At 45.3% G+C, this 20000-nt stretch overlaps 2 protein-coding genes across 6 annotated transcripts; both read right to left on the reverse strand.

Annotated features, from left to right (window-relative positions):
- Positions 1 to 5516: 5516 nt before the first annotated feature.
- LOC130371517 (gap junction delta-3 protein-like) lies at positions 5517 to 8450 on the reverse strand. Its single transcript, XM_056577320.1, has 2 exons — positions 8263 to 8450; positions 5517 to 7802 (listed from the first exon to the last, which is right to left on the reverse strand). The coding sequence occupies exon 2, from the start codon at positions 7682 to 7684 to the stop codon at positions 6803 to 6805; it is 882 nt and encodes a 293-aa protein (XP_056433295.1). The 5' UTR covers positions 7685 to 7802; positions 8263 to 8450; the 3' UTR covers positions 5517 to 6802.
- Positions 8451 to 9563: 1113 nt separating this feature from the next.
- On the reverse strand, positions 9564 to 17040 carry LOC130371630 (DNA topoisomerase 2-beta-like). Of its 5 annotated transcripts, none has more exons than XR_008893213.1 (7): positions 16803 to 17040; positions 15305 to 15375; positions 15042 to 15102; positions 13506 to 13621; positions 13315 to 13397; positions 12854 to 12912; positions 9564 to 10065 (listed from the first exon to the last, which is right to left on the reverse strand). XR_008893213.1 is itself a non-coding variant. In XM_056577469.1 (7 exons), exons 3-7 carry the CDS (start codon positions 15068 to 15070, stop codon positions 9975 to 9977), a joined length of 372 nt encoding a protein of 123 aa, XP_056433444.1. In that variant the 5' UTR covers positions 15071 to 15102; positions 15305 to 15375; positions 16803 to 17040; the 3' UTR covers positions 9564 to 9974. The 5 variants fall into 5 exon arrangements, 4 of the variants coding, with proteins under 4 accessions (XP_056433444.1, XP_056433443.1, XP_056433441.1 ...); XM_056577469.1 differs by having other exon boundaries at positions 12860 to 12912; XM_056577468.1 differs by having other exon boundaries at positions 12860 to 12912; positions 13308 to 13397.
- Between the last annotated feature and the right edge of the window lie 2960 nt (positions 17041 to 20000).

Raw genomic sequence — 20000 nt, forward strand, 5'->3', positions numbered from 1 at the left:
CATCGGCCTCTATTAGAATACACTCTCCATTGTTTTTTATATTAGATTTGAGTAATCTCTCCCCAAGCTGTGCATTTCGATCACACTTACCCCCACTCTCTCACTCTCTCTCTCTCTCTCTCTCTCCCCCTCCTCGCCCCCTCTCTCTGGCTTCACCTTCTCCGTCTAATCCTCTTTACAATTAAAAATGAGTCAAACGTTCGATCGTTCACACAGAGGCGACAGGCCTCCCTAATTTCGCCGAGGGTGTTTAAGGTTTAAGCTCCTTGCTTAAGGGCCCCTCGGCTGTGTTCTGCGAGCAAACGGTCAGAGTGTTTAGTGCTATTCCCCACAGCATTGCAAACAGCCTTCTTACATGTCCAGTTAAGCAATTTCCCCCCAGTCCGCTCATTTGCCTGTGGAGGGCATTGGGTGGTGGCAGCAAGTGGGTGGGTGGGTGTTTGGTTATGAGTGTGCGTCAGTTTGTGTGTGTGTGTGTGTGTGTGTGTGTGTGTGTGTGTGTGTGTGTGTGTGTGTGTGTGTGTGTGTGTGTGTGTGTGTGTGTGAAGGGAAATCCCCCGAGACCTCTGAGGATAGCTTTGTGCCCACTGGAGTGTAAAGAGCAAGAGCCAGAAAGCACTCTGGACGTTACTTTCTCCCCCCTTCGCTAGCCCCGACACCTCCTCCCCCCCCCCCCACTACCACCATGCAACCACTGGACTGCTGGAGAAGATCCAAGATGGATGACCGCGAGCGACTGTCGGGTTGCAGTGTATCCGATAGCCAACGAACCCATAACACGAAGCCGCTGCCTGTCGTCACACTGGCAAAACAAAGATGGACGCTCCTAACCACTGTGTCTGAGGAGAGATATTGAGGACATAATACAATATACACTCACACATCAAACCATTAACGCCTTCTGAAGGAAGCTAACACTTGAAAGAAACAAATGAATTACATGCATTTGATTGTTATACTTTGTAACAAGGACAAATGAACAAGAACACACAAACAATGTGAATCGTTCATCGAGAACAGCGTTCGTCGCGACGACCGCTCGACAAAACCACTGCTCAACAAAACCCTAATCTTTGTACAAAGATCATGAGTGGGTACTTCAGCATTATAATATAGAGCCTCAAAGAAACAGAAGGAGGAAAGAGAGAGAGAGAGAGAGAGAGAGAGAGAGAGAGAGAGAGAGAGAGAGAGAGAGAGAGAGAGAGAGAGAGAGAGAGAGAGAGAGAGAGAGAGAGAGAGAGAGAGAGAGAGAGAGAGAGAGAGAGAGAGAGAGAGAGAGAGAGAGAGACTCAGTCGTGAAAAATGGGAGTCTTTAGAAGAACTGTCGTGAAGCTCAGTGATCCACACAGCCGTCTCCCCATGGACTGAAACACAGAGAACAGGAGGTAAAGGAGAGATGGAGGCAAAGACAGATGGGCCAATGGAATAAATATACACAAGCTGTATGCTGTTCACACATACACATACACACATTATAGAAGCAAAGGCAAAATAGTTGTCACCCTCTGTGCTAAGCACCTTGCTGGTTGACTAGCCGCGACTGTGCCTTGTTTATCACAAGGTTGTTTTCATCTAACCTGCTTTCCATATAACCCCATATTTCTGTGTTGCTAATCAGTTTAGTAAAGCAAATTAAAACACCCCCCCCCAAAAAAAATATATGCCCCACCACGGTCCAACAACGCAAGATCGTCAAGGTGACCTTTAGCGAGGGCTCTTAACCTTTACTGTCGCTTCAAATTGTGACTTCAAACCACCAAACATCTCTCGTTGGTTGACCTTATGTTTACCAACCACGAGGTGGGGGGAGGCGTGGGTGGGGGGGGGGGGGGGGAGAGAGCGAGCGAGAGGGAGGCTGTCACCCGTCAAGGTGTTCCTGAGCCTGGCAGGATATGATGTTGTTATGCTTGACGGCTCTCAGGTGTGAACGTGTGGAAGCGTTGGGAGGAGCGGCTAAAAATAGAACGCGCCGGAACGACAGAAAACGAGGAGGAAGGAGAAAAAGAGGAGAGGAGGAGAAAAAGTTCAGACGGCACAAAAGAACAACACACAAACTTCTTCCTCCACCGGCTGTTTCGACGCGTGGCCCCGTGGTCGCCCGGTGGTTTGCGAATATTATTGTGATCGAGAAAACGTGGGGGATGAGGTATTTCGGGTTTGTTCGTCACATTCCCCCCCCCCGCACCCCCCGCGACCGCCGTGATATGGGGGGGGTTCAAGGGTCGGGACTGGAGGGAGAGGATAGCACTCCGACACTCCCCCGCTGTGGCTGTCGTCCCCGCTCAGTGTCCGGAAGGCCAGCCAACCAGAACGCAGCAGAACGCGACGGAACGGTCCGGAACGCACCGGAATCGAACACGCCAGAATATAACCTAGCGCAAAATAACAGAAGAGAACACAACAGAATAGAACAGAACACGACGGAACGGTCCGGAACACACTAGAATAGAACACACCACAATAGACCAGAATAGAACAAAATGGTCCAGAAGAGAGACTCAACTAGAACAGAGCAGAATAATATTGAACAGAACATAGAATATAATGTAATAAAACAGCATGGAAATGTACAGAACAGAATAGAATAGCACGCACTAGAATACGGTGCAATGGAACACAGCAGTCCTTAACGGAGTGGGACTTGTTGCAGCCATCTGAATGTGGCGTCCTGCATTCAGTTCCCCCCACCCAGCTCGCAATCGGAACCAAGATGGAGCCGAGATGGAGCCAAGATGGCCGCCAGCTAGGCGAACAGGAACCACAGAAGAAGGAAAGTGGGAAAGAACGACAATGAGAACAGTGACCCGCGAATACTAGCCGCTGCAAGGCTTGCGGAGGAAAATGGCGCGCAGGAATTAAACGGAGGCAGGGGGTAAGGGATTGGGTTTGGATGGGTGGATCCGTGGCTGGGTGGGTGTGTGGCTGGGGTTAGGGGCCCGAGACGGGGGGGGCAGGTCGTCTGGCACTGTCTCCGAGCAGAAGATGCGGCGGCATGAAGGACAACCAGCCAATGGGATGTGGGTGTGCGGTGTGGCAGGGAGGGGGGTGGGGGTGGGGGGGGGAGGGTGTCAGTGGGTGGGCGAGGAGCGGTCGGTGCTGGTATTTCTGCCCTGTCACATCATGTTAGTGTGCAGCCGAGCGCAACTGCTGAGCACACCACTGTGGACAGCTCAGGACACACCGGACGGGGGAGACACACACACACACACACACACACACACACACACACACACACACACACACACACACACACACACACACACACACACACACACACACACACACACACACACACACACACACACACACACACACACACACGCAAACACATCTGCAGAAAAACACACACACACAATGATGCATAAACACAGTCAGCACAGTCGGTGGCTCCGGATGCACCAGGTGAGAGACACACCATTCACGCGTATATGTGCACACACACCCACACACAGACCAAACACACAAAGCCACACAAATTCACAAGGACATGCAAAATGTTAAATTAAAAAAAGAGCACACACGTTTATAAACACTGTCAGACACTCAGACACAAGACAGACTCAATTTCAACCTTACGTTTTCCTTCACGAGTCCATGCCTACCCTTAGGCACTCAAATGCTTGCATTCAGACTGACATGGAGACAATGTCATTGTACATTTAACAGACACAAACACACGTATGTGACACGCACACACACACACATGCACACACACACAGTCATTGTAATGTCCTATGAGGTCTGTCAAGGACATTTGACTTGAGTGAACACAGATGGACCCTGGACAGAGGGCACTCGTGCATTTCTCAATTTCTTGAAAATGACCCTCCGTGCACTCATCTCCTTAAAGGACACTGAACACCAGCATTGAAAATAGTTACTACATTCAAAATTGTAAGTGTTGGAGAGAGCAAAGAGAGGGACAGGGTAGAATCTAGTACAATCTCAGTTGTTCCGGCTGGTAAGCTCGCTTCCAGGAATGCAGCAAGCTGTGTTTGTATGCCAATGTTTCATATCTTGCAACCTGGCTGGTGTAATAGTGAACCATAACACACAGGCCAGGCCAAAATAACAAACAATTTTACCCCAGGATGGAGGTGTTGCAGGTGATGCAGTGTTCAAGGAGAGCCAGTATTTCGATTTATTATGTTTTCTTAATTTCTTATGACGAATCCCGGGCATTTTCTGATTAAGTAAGCTCAATTTGTTACATATTGTACATCTTCCGGACACACATCCACCTCGATGGAGACTCGATCCAATGAAAAACCCTCATACATTTTTTACCAAACTCAACCCTCTCAATTTCATTCAAACTCAACTCCGTTGATCAAATTGAAACATAAACGTCTCCTGTTAGATCCTTCTGGCAGGGTTTGGGGTCTTTGGAATTAACCCCTTTGCTCATGTCTGTATCATTGACATGGGTACCTCAAGAATAAACAACTAATAATGGATGGAGTAGGCTACCTAGTCTTACCTCAAAGTCGTTTCTGATTTAATGTTGTAAATATACAAGCAGTGAAGGCCAGGAAGGCCTACAGGCTAGACAGAAAAAAAGCCTGTTTCCTTAACAAAGCACAATCAATGTCAGATCGCTGTCCTTGTCAGTCCAATCAAAAGTGCCCCCCGGACAGCCTTACCTTAGTATGACTCAGTACGTCAGCAGATATCCTGGTCCTTTTGATCCGTCACTCAACTAGACAGGGCAGCACGTTAGGGATCGGAGGAGCGAATTATACTCGTTTTTGAAGACGTCGTTTTCTCGAAAGGAGGGAACTTTTGTAGTCAGTCGGTGTGATAAGCGGCAGGTGACCTACATTTCAAGAAAAACGAGTCAAAACGTGGAGACGTACAGAGAGGGATGGGAGAAAGGGGGGAATTACAGAGGCATTGGGAGAGACAAACTGACATATACGAAAGTAGAAGGCCAACGCAGACAAGGCGTATAGGGACACGTTTTTTCTTTCCTGTAATCATTTTTGACATTTCCATTTTGTTCTCGCATCGTCCATAAACACCCTGGTTGTATAGTAGCCTAGGCCTAACCGATGCAGAACTATATTTATATTTAATTATCCTACATGGGAAACCACGATATGTATGCGTGTCTCGGAGAAGGGCTTTGCAAAATGAGGCAATAGGCTTATTTTGTCTTTTTAATTAGCCACTGGAACCTCGTAACTATTTCAAAGACAATTTCTTCTTCTTTTTTAATTAGAATGCATTTTAAATTTGACGGTGCACAAATCAGTAGGGGTAAATTGTCGCTTAATTCAATTTACCTGATTGTATTGGCTCATTCAAGGTGCAGCCTAATGGCCTCTGTGAGGCATTCGAACGAGTAGATTGGCTGATCTCTCCCAGTAGACAACACAACTGGGAGTATACAATAGCTGCAATGCACAAAACAACGGAACCTCATGCAATGAGTGAGAAGCCTCCGGAATTGCACTAACTATGTTAAGCGTTTCTATCCCATTAAGAACAACGCAGCAAGTAAATTGAGCGCGGTATTAGCAGCCGGCGACTGGATTTTTGTGTGAAGCTCTGCTGCCACATAGCGGACATATTACACTCACACTTGAACCCAAGGCCTTGTTTTATTGTCGCAACTTTTTCAAAACACAAGGAGTGGTTCAGTACACACAACCAATTTAATAGGATGCGTCATAAATACAAGTAATAAATATTACATAAATATGGGCGTCAAAATAATCATGATCATAATGTATCATTAATCTCCCACCCACATAGTTTATTTATTACAGCTTAACAAAAGTATTAACCAAACATATAGATACATTTTTATTCAACTCAATATATACAAAAAATCGAAATATTGCTAATTTGCAGTTCAAAGTGTCCAAAAAATCAAAGAGGCGTTTTTCAAGTACACCATAATTCAAATACACTCCATAATTACTTGATGACATGACAAGTCATGCTTAGGATGATGTTCAGTTAAAAAGCATCCAGTTATCCTTGATTGCATCCTTGTCCCAGGACTGATGAAAAGATAAAGGGCTCATCATTAGCGCAGCAAAGGAGTCATTGCTTGCTAGTCACGTTTAAACCCCCAGTCCCCAATGTTCGTGGATGAGGATCAGACAAAACCTCTAATCCGCGGCCTCGTCACATCAATCAATCCATCAGTCAGCCAATGAATTCCTGGTCTAGGACTGGCTCTGAGGTACTGTGTAAGGTGCTGTGATCTGTGTTTAGCAGGCCTTCAGTGCAGTAATCAGGGATACGCAACAAAGCTGACCAGTGTTGGTTTCCTTGGGTGTTGTGTCTGTGTTAATTAACATAATCATAATCGATTATAACCCCCCTGACCCTCTCTCTCTAGAATCCTCCTAATTAAAATACTAGAGGTGAGTAAAATGTATGTTCCTCCAAGGTAAACCTCGCTCACAAAGCTTTAGGACCACAACAACCACGGACCCGGATGACTGCAGTCCGTAGCTCAGCGGTCAGAGCGTTTGCCGTCCGATCTTACAATCGCCGGGGGTCCCGATGTTCCCCGCAGCCCATATGAGGACTGGGCCCGGGAGGTGACCTCTCACGCTAGGGCTGCACGATATGGAGAAAAAGAAATCGCATTGTGATATTGCGATTTTTGGTTCGACCATTGTATAAGGATTGGGGTAATTTTGTAGTGGAGTGCATCTGCCTAGATCTGTTTGGTAATCCTCTCGCATGGTGCACCACTGGCAAAGGCATCAAAGTGATTTAAAAATAAATAATAAAGTAAGAATTTTTTTTGTCTATATTCGCTCTGATTTATCGCAGCCCTGTCTCACGCCATGAAGGACCGGCTGCTGGGGAGCCTGGAGGTCTTGTGTCCGACGCTGGAGGTCTTCCTCGCACCGCTGCTCCTCACGGGGCCTGTCTTCATCCTCGCGCTGCTCAGCGCGCTGTCGGACAGCGACTTCCCCCCTCCCACAAACCGCAGGTTCGCCTCCTCCTCCTGTTTCCGCAGGTTGCTGAGCTTATGAGAGTCGTAGGACCTATCCAGCATGCCGCGCCGCCCCTGTTTCCTGGGGCAGAACCACTTGACGGCGGCGTAGAGGAGCTCCACCAGGCTGGAGGCGGCCGACACCACGCCCACCCCAAAGTAGAACACCAGGAAGACGGTCTTCTCGGCGGGCCTGGAGGTGAAGCAGTCCACCGTGTACGGGCAGGGGTAGCGGCTGCAGGGGAACTGGGCCTCCAGCTTGAAGCCGTACAGCCACCACTGGCCCACCAGCACGCCCACCTCCGCCATCAGGCGGAAGGCCACGTTCACCAGGTAGAGCTGCCTCAGGCGCCTCTCCTCTGGGTTATCCTGGCTGCAGGTGGAGGCGGTGCCGTCGGCGGACGAGGAGGGCTTTTTCTTGGAGACGTGGTGCATGGCGTACATCAGGTAGAGCATTGCCGGGGTGGAGATGAGGATGATGTGGAAGACCCAGAACCGGTACAGGGAGATGGGGAAGGCATGGTCGTAGCACACCTGCTTGCAGCCCGGCTGCAGGGTGTTGCAGGAGAACTCTTCCTGCTCGTCGTCAAACAGGTCAGACGCCACGGTGCCCAGGATCAGAATGCGGAACACGAGCATGATGAAGAGCCAGAAGCGACCCAGCATGGGCGAGTGTGCCTGGAGGTGTTCAAACAGATCACCCAGGAAGCTCCATTCCCCCATGGCGGCGGTGGTAGTAGGGTGGCGATGTCCTTTGAAAGGGGAGTGGGTGTTGGTGTCCCTCGATCAGCTGCGATTACACCTCTCAGGGCTTTCAACTGTTTTCAGGGCTTTTGTTGTCCTGAAACCCACCAAAGTCACATGCATTAGAAATGTATACATGTCCGTGTTATTTATTAATTATAAAACTAAAAAGGGAAAAATATAAGGATTTACAAAAAAAGAAAATTAGGGCTAGGAAATGGAAAAAAGTAATATTAGAGAGCTTGCATTGAGTGAACTTAAAAAAAAGAAAAGGAAGTCAGTATAGGTAGCTCAGGGACATGTCTCAATGAATGGCTTTTCATTGTCTTTCATCCGATTATTGACTTTTAAGCAAGCAATCACACTGACTCGTCTACTCATCTACTGACCCAGAGAAAACCTTGAAGCACGCTTTAGTACCCACCTATGTACCCAATACATAGGAGGGCAAGTTATTCACCCGACAAGATTTAAACAACTTCACATTCATCTTCTACATCATTTGATACATCCTCAAACATGTGAATGCCAAGAGACAGAGAAAGAGTGTAACTTACCCAAGTCTCGCTTTTCCTTGACCAAGTCGCTGTGTCAATGAGTTTAGGAGTTCAGTTCTTTTACAGGAGGGAAATGACTGGTCAAAAGGAAATTCCTGCTCTGCTCTAATGGGTTGCCATCAGGGGCCTGATCCTGCTGGCCTGTTTATAACAGAAATGTTTAGATGATGAGCGATAGCTTGATGATGAACCCTTTAAAGCCAGTGCCTGAATGAGAGGAAGTTGTGAGCCCGCCAGGACTTGCCAGCTCAGCAGTACCCTATCATATCGCATTCTTTAATTTATTCACTTTCTCTTTCTTTACAAGAGAACTTTGACCACCATGAATAAAGAAATTAAGTTGTGTTCATAAAATGGGTTGTTGTTGCTGACATATGGTTTGAGGATGACCCCTCAAATAATTTGAGACACGGCACCAAGTAAAGTCAAGATCCTGCCGATACAGTCTTCATATCAAAGAAGATTTCTCAAGGAAGGGACAATTCTCTCTCAACTCTTTGAGACTTATCTGATTGAGGGGAATACAAAACATAGCACTTGACTCAGAAAAACAGTTAGCCATTTAAACTATCATGAGGTACAAGATAAGATAAACTTTTGAGTCAATCAAATATTAACCAGACAAAAGATGATCAACTTTATGAACTCCGAATTAAAAGATTTAACCCCTTTATTATTATTATGTATTCAGGGATATTTGTAGAACCTCTGCCGTGCTTTAGTGTAGTTAATTGTTCTTGGTGATCTATCTAAAATTTGATCTATATTCTTGTAAATAATATAAAAGCAAAAACTGACCAAATTTTATTTATCCTACACTATTGATATCATTTAGAAAAATCCTCTTAAAGTGAACAGTTTACATATAATTGGCAGATTGTGAATACAGAACAGCATCAATGTATTGTACCTACATTTGAGGTATAAACCTCATTTTGTCTAAAGGTTTATGATTCTGGTAACTACAGCATCATTCAGTGCCAGAAGGCCCTAGTGCTGTTGTTATTTGCCCGGACTACATTTATTGTTGTGTGCCCTGCTGTAAAGGGCATGACACAAATCTTTAATCTAGAGATACAACTTGTAGACGCTGTGCAACCCACTGATTACCTGTTAATTAAACCTGAAGTACTTGCTCGCACCCGGTTAGACTTTAGACCAGAAACCAGTTGGAACTGCCCTTGGCATCAATCATAATATAAGATTATGATAATAATAATAATGATAATCGTTTTTTGTAAAAAATGGATCATCTGAGAATACTGGCTGGAAACCCGAGCAGACTCAATATTTAAGCTCAGCAAAAGTACTTTATTACAGTAAAGCCCCCCAATACTGTGTCGATATCAACATATTTTTACATGCCCTTTTAGTCTGCATAAGGGCCCTATAAAGAAAGATCTGAATGATAAATCATACAATTCTAACAACATTGTGTAAAAATACAGAAACAGGGTTTTATCTGTCCATGCTGCCTCAGAACCGGCAAACAACATTGTTTTTGTGCACTGCATCCATGGTCTCCTGTTCTTGGAAAAACCAGCATCCGATGGGGGGAGACCGTATTCTATGCTACATACATACAGCAGCTGTAGTTATAACAGGGGCAGAGCAAGCCATGGAGTGTTTTCTATGGGTATTTGACACCTGTATGTTCCTGGTTAATCGACGATGCTGCATTAACAACAACTATTGTTGTTTCACTCCCAGCCCTACTTGCCGTTGGGCTGCTTCACAGTCGTAGACCTGCCCTTCTTCCTGTCTCCGTCCTGATGGAGGCACCACAGAGTCGCATGTTGACAACTGAAACAGGAACACACAAGTCACACTCCAATCAAGGATTTTTGATGAAACAAGGCCAAACAAGGAAGGGTAGGATGAGGAGAGTGAAGAGAGTTGGTATCAGGAGACAAGATCAAAGCGTTGCGTTTAGGTTTGACTCCCCAGCATGTTCCTGGGGTGATTACATCCCGTCTCATCCCAGCCTTGAACCACAACAGTTCCCTGCGACTCTCGGAGTTGCATGACACCCTTTCGGTTAAATTTATACCATAACAGACTGTCAGCTTTTAAAACCGATCGCTCAACAATAGCCAGGGCCAGCTCTTGAAAACATGGGTCCTAGGCAAGATATTATTTAGGGCTAGCACTAGGAATTAAAACTAGATGGAGGGAGAGGGAGAGAGGAGAGAGCAATAGGGAAATGGGAAGCCTTCAGGAAGACGTGTCCATGAATTATCTTCAATAACACTCTCTATGAAGAGAGTTTCTTCAAGAGCATTTGTTTAATTATGTACACTGTATATACAACTAAGTCCCCTCTCACCAGGGTTTGAATGCAAACAGAGGGGGACATACCTTCTTTTGAATCAATCTTGAATCGACAGCTGTCGCCAACTCAGGCAAGCTACCTATCTTTAGCTTATATCTTGCAAGATACAGCAAGATTTAATGGTGCAATAAACACCCGATTTGACATGACAAAAGAGAGGAAGAGATTGTATTTGTGTGGGTGTATGTACATCCATTTTGTACCATACCATAGTATGTGTGTGTGTGTGTGTATTTGTGTATGCGTGTAAATGTACATCCATTTGTGAGAGACTGTGCCTGTGTGTGTGTGTGTGTGTGTGCGTACGTCCATGAGTGTGTGTGTGTGCCTGTGTGTTTGTATGTCCATGAGTTCACCACTCTTTTCCAAGGGGAGGATAACAGCATCGAAAGAGGTGAAAACCATAATGGGCCAATTGCTCTGTCAGATAGCATTCCTGCGCTTTAAAACCGTACTCCTTAAAACTGAGGTTTTGGAGGTTTAAACGCAGCTGCGCACGAGGTCTAACGTGATTGCTGTGTAACGACTCGTACAGGATCAGCTGATTCCCAGCTGACTCGGTTTAAACTGCTTGGAAACCGGAAGTACTCTGATTTCTAGTAGGCCTATACCCCAGATGCAGTCTTACTTAATGGTGGATGCTTTTTGTGCTATAATTTCCAACAAAAACTTGGGAATGTAAAGTGAACTTTAATATAATAAAACTGTAATAAATAAAAATTCTAATAATGTTGACATACATTATGAAATAGTCTAGGCTACTTTTTGTGGAAATCTGAGTCTGGAATCTGCCCTCACCTACGTCAATCAATTACTTGTCATTGATAACCATTTTAGTCAAGCATTGACCTTTTTATGTTTTGTTGAATGGTATCCTCTGTGCGTTCATTTATTTTTTTACACACAAATCTGTTCTTTGTAGAGTTTTAGTTGGGCACTTTAAGGAACTCCTATATTGTAGCCTGTATTGTACTGAAGGCCTATCTGGTGTAATAAGTGTAAATGTATCATACCTATTAATAATTCATAAAACTAATTCTGTGTGTTGGTTATGATGGAGCCTTGTATGATGTATCATCCTGCAAACTGGTTTAGTCTCCTCTAAAACCACGTCAGTTTCGAGATTAGACTAACACACAGAAAATACGCCCTCTAGTGTCTGATGTGAATTTCTCTGAAGACACAGCAATTGAGATCAAGGTAAAACGCAGATGCAGGTTAAACCACAAGTAAATATGACACAGCACTGGAGCTTAAGACGTCACGTGACTTCTTGAGTTTAAAACCGTATTAAACTCTAAAAAGTGGATAATATAGCGACAGAGCAATTGCCCCTATAAGTCGGGGCATGTGTAGATTTTCATTTATGTTTTTAGTTATGTCGATTGTCGGTCTTGTCCACGCCAGTCGCAGGGAGACGTCACATACGAGACAGTCTTTCTCATTGTGTTTTCTCTACAGCCTTTAACTGAACAAATGCACAATAAACGGTCAATCTCTTGAGAAGAAAAATTATAATTTAAATCCACAAACAGCATATGTGTAATTAAGGGCATATAAAGACTGGGATGAGAAAATAATTACTTTCTCTCCATTAAAACCGATCTCAAAAGTCCCGTGGGGGTCTACCGGAAAAGGCGGACTTACGAGCTCTATTTATACACTTGTATATATTGGGGGCGCCCTCTAGTGGCAGTAAAGCTGCATTGTAATTGTTGAACAGTGATGAGATCTTGAGGAGCAGTCAGCGCACTAGCTGACAGCTGACCTGACCCAGAGGCTGCAGGGGGTACACAATGGTAATTGATCCTTTCAAAGTTCTGAACAGGCAGACGTTGTTCCTGATCAGAGACACCTTTAGAACACAAAGCCTCACTGTTGGTTACGGATAAGATCAGAACAGCACAACGCTCACTAAAACTAAGTTGATATCAAATTGCCATTAAGGCTTGTTTTTGCAAACAAATTTTTAATGTCTGTTATTTGTGTCTTTCCCCTAACTAAGAAAAAAAACAGAACCCATCCCCTCGATAAAACAGTATCCATCAATCAGATAAGATCAGATCAATAAGATCGATCTCCCTCATCATCACGCATGTAGGGGCCTCCAGTTTGCAATCCACCTCAAGAAGAGATCCAGCTTTAGGAGGTGGAGGGCTCTTGAAATGACCAATTGAAGCGTGTTTGACTACTCCCGGTGCTGACCTCTCCCTGGTGGTCAGTGGTCACCCCGCCCCCGAGAGGGGCCAGCTGGCCTACCTTCACCTCATGCTTGTCATTCCTCCTGAGACACACCTTCCTCTGGCCCGGCATGAAACCTGCAGATCAAATACAAGAAAGGTTCATATTTACTGTGAGGCGCTGGGGCTTTAACCCCCCAACCCCACCCTCCCCCAATGCTAACAAGCACTGAGGGCCCTCCCCTCTTCCACCTCATCTCATTGGCTGACCGAAGCACTGGTTTGTTTAAGCACTTGGTCTTTTGCACTTCCACAACAACTTGGTTGTGATGCATTTTCTGCTAGCGTGCGCTTTACTACCACTAATTATATTAACGAATAAAAAACAAAGCTACTCCGCACTATGTCCAGTTTGTGTTTAGAAACTTGCCCGAGCAGCACTTTTTTTGATTGTTTGAGATGGTCGGTGGTTTGCAGTGTCTTCGTATTAAAGGTTGTGCTTAACGTGAACGTCTCCGGCCCTGATGGCTCACCGCTCACCAACCGAGGGATGGACCTCTCGTTGCACTGGTCAGCTCCTTGTTGACCAAGCAGTTGTAGGAGGCCTGGCTGTACAGTTACTCCTGCATGAGTGAAAGCACAACCACCCAGATTACAAAGGCAGAGTGAACTACTGAGCTTTATGCTTTGTAGTACCACACCAACAATGGGAGGTTGGCCTAGAGACTAACCCGGACGGGTTGTGTTCTTCATCGTGAAGTTGGTAATCCAGGCCTTACATTCCACACGCTTCTTCTTGCTGAAGGGCAGCCGGGCAGGAAATGGATCAGAGGATTCATATAAGGAGCTGGAATAGAAATGAATTCAAGATATACAAATATCTTAACGATTAGCGTCTTGCACACAGTATAAAGTATAAACAGTAAAAATAAGTCAGTTCAATATTTTACCAATAGGTGGCAGTGTTGCGACATATTTGGATGATTGATAGCACACATCAATTGTATAGTAAAATGTATTGCATACAAATGCAATTATAGCTGTAGCTCTTTGAAGCACAAACACTACCCGGCACTAGGGGCTATTATCAACTGATGGGAACAGTTTCCTCCAGGAAGTAGAGGTGCAGCAGAAAGTTTGCATGAAGGTTTGTAGAAATTACTGCAAATTGTCACCAATGAGGTATGTACTCTGAAACCTGTTTTGCAAGACCAGTGACAATAGTCTTAAATTGTTCACTTGGGACAGTGCAGGTGACCGACGACCATGTTTGTAGGCCAACACACGTTCCCGAAGAGTAGAGTGGTCAGTATCCGAGGACCGACACCAGTGGGGCCCAACATTTATAAGATATACTTTACAGCCGTCAACTACCATTCCAAACGTGATGGGGTATGGATTTTCGATTATTGATACTCGATTCTTGATATCCGCAGCCAATATCTTGGTTGATCGTCTTCGTTGTCTGATTCACTTGAGTCATCAGTCTTATTTACCTTGTGGGTTTGGTAGACTTTCCATCTCCCCTTTGTGACTCTGAATGTGCATTTGTAACTGGTGGCTCTACAGGTATATCATTAACTTGGAGCAGCAGGTTTGGGTGGAGAGTGCGCATGGGACGGCTTCCTGTCTCAGGGCTTACCTTATAGACTGGGTTTTCACCAGCTGCTCTCGTACAATATAGACATTCAAGTGAAGTCAGTTCAATATTTGTCCAATAGGTGGCAGTGTTGTGCCATATTTGGATGATTGATAGCATACATCAATTGTATTGTAAAATGTATTGCATAAAATGCAATTATAGCTGTAGCTCTTTGGAGCAGAACACTATCAGGGGCTGTTATCAACAGAAGGAAACCGTTTTTAAACCCGTACCTAGATGAAATCGGTTTCACAAGACAAGTGACAATAGTCTTAAATGATTCACTTAGAACAGTGCAGGTGACCGACGACCATGGTCCAACTCTGACGCATGTTAACAACAAGTAGAGTGGTCAGTAGCCTAGGCCCTACACCAGGGGGGCCAATATACAGTTCAGGCTGCCGTCAACTACCATTCCAAACGAGTGGCTGCTCACCACTGTTTCTTCACCATATAACACCATATAACGTTTTATGAGAATTAAACACTACAAACATTGCCTCTTTGCATTTCCGCCCAAGCCAAGAAGGTCCAAAGGTTTACCTGGGTAAATTAAAACCGAAAAACTGGAAAGGAGTGGCCTATTTACCATTCTGCCTACTTCCAATATAAACTAAATTCTTACCTGTGTTCGATAGATTCTTCATGAGCCATCTCCAGAACGCAAGCTCATTTAACTTGTGTCTCTGTTGGAAAAAAACACGTGTTGAACAATTACCACTCTCCAAGTCATACCTAGCACGAAATGACAGTAGGCCTACATAAAAAGATCAAATTTGTTTTTCATCAATCTCTCGAACCGGTATTTGTGAAAAACAAAAATTGCTGAAGTTAAAATTATTTTAGCTTAATCATTTTTAAGATTGGATACGGAAATCCTGCGCTTACATGGTGGGCCTTTGTCACGTACGCCTACTGATGATTTATCCCGTAGAGACAACACCACTCCAGCAATGAGCCTTAGAATGAAACAAACGAAAGACCTGAACTATAACAATGTGAGAAACTTGTAGCAGCTATGTCAACACATTTAAGACCGGAATTTCTTAAAAGCATAATTGTATAAAAAGGCCCCTTCTGATTAAGCTGTAGGCTGCAGACCTCCCTCCCTCGGAGAGCAATACTAAACTAATCATCATAGCTAATAATCTAGATCAGGGCTTTAGACACGTTTTTGAGGGAGGAACATGACCAGTTTGCCTGACAACCGCTTACCAATATACAGTATCTCATTATCTCACAGTGCTGTTACCCTCATGGATTAACGTTATTCTCTATAAAACACGTCCATACTAGATCTTGAGAAGTATCTTCTAAAACTAACAAATGTTTCATCTTGAAGGGCACTCTGGGTCAGTGCCCGGGTCACAGACTCTGGGTCACTTCCTGCTCCTTAGAGAGCCAGGATCCTGGTGACACGGTGGATCGTCACGTTCTCCATCTCCTGAGGAGTAGAAGATGGAGCATCGAGGCCAACCCCCTCTCTGAGTCTCTCACACACACTCTCTGACACTGACATCCTGACAATCACAAGAACACTGCCGGTACCTACCAGACATTGGGGATTGTATACACCCACCACCTATTCTTTCATTACACTGTTTACATGCTGCTGCATATAGTGCTATATATTTATGATTATAGTATTTATTACTTTTTAATTAAAACAATTTTACATTTCACTGCATACTTGTATGCATGTGAGAAATAAACTCTTGAATCTTAAATCCTGAGGTGAAGGGGATTGGGGGGAGGAGAGGTCAACACAACAGGGTCAGACCTGTGCTGCACGTCATAAACTTTACATTGTAAACAGCATTGCATCAGACAAATGCAGAAAAGGAGGAGCAAATGATTGACTGTTAAAATGATTGAAGTTGAATCCCGAGGAGCGCGCCAAGGTGTACCGTTCTCGATTGGGCCACACTATAAATTGGCAGAGAATTCACTGCCGCACGGACTGGCCTCATGAGACGTGACAGATGTAGCAGAACGCTCATTACCTCATTAGAAGCCAATTCGATATTGATGTATTGATATAGGTTTCATAAGCCCGTGTTTCCCCAGCGTGGGTCAGGCCAGTGAGCAACACAATGTAGACCATACAAATGAATGCTATGCCATGTAATGCAATACAATACAAAACCCTAACCTTAACCTGCAATTAGAACACAAAGAATATTCCATTTTTAAATATATTAAAAAGGTGTGATATTCCCATGCAAAATAGTGCAGCTTTGTTTGGGATTTGTTCTATACAGATGTTGTATGGACAAAATGTACTCAAATAGGGGTTAGAAATCAGCACAGGATGCCACCATCCGCTGTTGACTTCCATTAGGTTCGAATAATTTGTATGTTTACTGCAGCCGCTCTGCCTCCATACCTCACTGCCTCTGTAATGGACCTCTCCGTCAGGCCTCTGACACCGTGAATAAAACACTCGGGCTGAACCACATGGAGTTTGGAGGGTGTGGAGCTGGGGATTCAGAACAGGGCGTTTGGGTGGGGTTCCTAACAGGTTTGTGGAGACCCTGAAACCACAGATAGGCCTACAACTAGGTCGGGTAAGGGACCGGGTATCTCTTTGTCAGGATCTTCGTGCGGCCCAGACGGTTCTTTCTTCCAACAGGGGGCGACATCGGACAATATAGTGGCTTAAACTACTTCATTTAAGAATGCTTGATTCTGATTGGCTGGGAGGAGGGCATTAACCCGGCAGGTTGCCCGCTGACTTGTCGGTTCTACTTGCTGCTGACTGAGCACAGCGTCATCAAATAGTAGATCGATACGCCGCTTGTATTTTTTGGTATACTTGATTCTGATTGGCTGCAGGGTGCCCATTAATCCCTGATATACGGTCACCTGCTAAGTAGTTCCAGTCAAATTATCTGTTCAGCATTCAAAACGACGGCTGGAAAATGAATTATACTGTAATCAGGCAAAGCGGTTATATGCTATAGACCCTACAGTATCTGTGGTATAAAGGCTGGGAAGAATTTTGAATTATAAATAGGCCTATGTACAAGTATCATGGAATTTCTTAGCCTAAAGTAAAATCCTAAATAACGAAAATGTACCGTAACTTACGCTAATGAAAACGTTTTGCCACATCTGACATGAGAAACGCTGTGGAAATATCAAACAGTTTTCCCCCCATAATGAGTGATTATCAATTACTAGAAAAAATAAAAAATCAATACTAACATTATAACTAACTTTCCAATGCTCCTAGCCGTCATTTTTAGAAATCACACAATGCAGCAACCTGTCTGTATCTTTGCCTGTTTATTTGCAGACCAATACTTTTTGCTGAGCTGCATCCGGCCTTAATATTCAGCCTGTCCTGCCACCCACCACCCACACAACAACGCCCGAGGAGGATTTAGACAGAAATCAATAAATGGATCCCATTCACAACTTTGTGTTTCCACAGCTTTTTATTAAAGTAGGCCTATATTTCTGCACTGACATTTTTATTGTTTTATTTATTCTTCTTCTCCTTATAGGCCTACTTTAGTTTAACATTACTCTTTTAAATGATTGCCCCACCAAGTAAAATGTGATATCTTGCCTATTGAAAGGTGTTGGATGGCTGCTATATCAATAAAGTTATGTAACAGATGGAGTTGTCATTGCCTGTATGATGAACTTGGTCTGAGAGTCAGAGTCGGTTGACAAACACCCGCAGTTGGTTCTCCACCTGGACGCTGGGCAGAGGGAGAGAAGGATCATTAGGTACAGATTGAGAATAATTTACCAGAGCCACCAACTACCATTCACAACTGTCAGGTTCTCCGGGCCTTTCTGCCTCAATGTCTGCCTAAACCCGAAAATGGCATAGAGGACAACATAGGACGCGGTGGACTCACTTAAGTTTAACAAAACTTTCTTCATTTATTTTCCAAGTTTTGGAGAATGTTTGTTAGAAGTTTGCCAGTTTTTTTTCAGCAGGTTGTCAGCAGTTTGAAAACCAATGGCGTCTATGCAGTCATCTTTACACTGAAGTGCACCCAGTTCAGTTATTTGTTTGGTCCTCTGTCTCGCTCAAACACCCGGAAGCGTGAATCAATTAAATCCCCTGTCCCATCACCTCACGTGACCTCCACGGCACAGCGCTGCCCTCCCTTGCAATATTTCCAAACAACTATCAATATTAAAGATTCTTTCACTATTATTCCACATGTTCAAGGAGGACTTTGATAAAGTAGAGGGCAGTATAACGAGGAAAGGGCCGGAACAGAAGGTTGGATTCACAGTGGTGTTGATCCAACAGGGGGCATGCGTGCTACTCCCAAAGAGCTGTGGGTGGGTGGGTGGAGGGGCCCACCCGAGGGCCCCTGGAAGGGCCTCCCCACCACCCCACACTCGTTGCTATTCCTTGTCTTCTTCACCAACCCTCAAAGAGCTCGGACACCACCCGGTCGGCCCACCTCGACCAAACGTCTCCCCCTCACCATGGTGACGGAAGAGAAGGGGGGGGGGGGGGGACGACGACAAGGAAAACAGAGCAAGCTCAGTTAATACCCTGCATCTTCTGGCATTCATAAACACACACCTCCATCACCCAGCGACTCCGTCATAAATCCCAATCCCAGTGACACCTAGTGGCCGGGACAGCGGCCAAGCCGCCGGCGCCGCCGCCAGGGGCACGGCTTCTCGCTCGTACGATCGATCCCCATACATCTAATGGCTGTCGAGAGAAACAGAGTCCCAGCCCATCCATACAAGCTACTATATATCTAATTACACAGCGCCGCTTCTCAGGGCCCTGCTGTGCTGCGACTGGAGTTGGATTTGTTCCCCAGCAAACGAAGGCCGAGGTCACAGGAGTTGCTTCGTCACGACCGGACCCCCATCCTCCCCCCCCCCACCGCTCTCTTGGTGGGGGGAGGGGGGGGGGGGGAGGGGGGGGTTGAGGACCACGTCCCAGGGGTCGATCAGCACCTTGTCCTTCACGGACACGTCCGGTACGGGCCCCGGCCCGCTGGGAGGACGGCAGGGTGGCCAGGAGGTCAGAACGTCCGTGGGGATTTCAGGGACTTGCTTTCGGTCATCCGTCAGTTCAACAGATAAACAACACACCAACACCCACGGCGCACGCACTCGAAAATCCAGTTACAGAAACAGCCGAACAATTAGTTTGAATTGGCATCCATCGTTTAATTTTTTTCTGCCAACCCCTCCCCCTCCCAGTTGGCATTGATAAAGATGGATAGCGACAGAACTCTGTCGTTTGTGAAATACCATGTGGAAGAATCAATTTGAGCAATGACATTTGCTGAGCATCCAGATTATGCCAGCTAGTCAGGGAAAAATGTTCAATGACGTACCGAGTGTGTGAGACACATGTGTGTGTTTGTCTCTGTGTGTGTGTATGTGTGTGTGTGTGTGTGTGTGTGTGTGTGTGTGTGTGTGTGTGTGTGTGTGTGTGTGTGTGTGTGTGTGTGTGTGTGTGTGTGTGTGTGTGTGTGTGTGTGTGTGTGTGTGTGTGTGTGTGTGTGTCCCTCTCTGAGTCTATGGAGCAGCCCATGTTTTATACCTGAGGGGAAATACAACGTTGTGTTAGCTGGCAGATGTTTCC

Source organism: Gadus chalcogrammus, chromosome 18, assembly GCF_026213295.1.
Source record: "Gadus chalcogrammus isolate NIFS_2021 chromosome 18, NIFS_Gcha_1.0, whole genome shotgun sequence".
NCBI lineage: Eukaryota > Metazoa > Chordata > Actinopteri > Gadiformes > Gadidae > Gadus > Gadus chalcogrammus.

Bases quoted from the DNA above. Each gene is read 5' to 3' on its own strand.
- LOC130371517 (XM_056577320.1), bottom strand. From the start codon at position 7,684: ATGGGGGAATGGAGCTTCCTGGGTGATCTGTTTGAACACCTCCAGGCA.
- LOC130371630 (XM_056577466.1), bottom strand. From the start codon at position 15,070: ATGGCTCATGAAGAATCTATCGAACACAG. The intron at 13,398-13,505 runs GTTAGTCTCTAG...TCACTCATGCAG, and splicing joins GAAGAACACAACCCGTCCGG to GAGTAACTGTACAGCCAGGC. The intron at 12,913-13,307 runs GTGAGCCATCAG...TTTGATCTGCAG, and splicing joins CATCCCTCGGTTGGTGAGCG to GTTTCATGCCGGGCCAGAGG.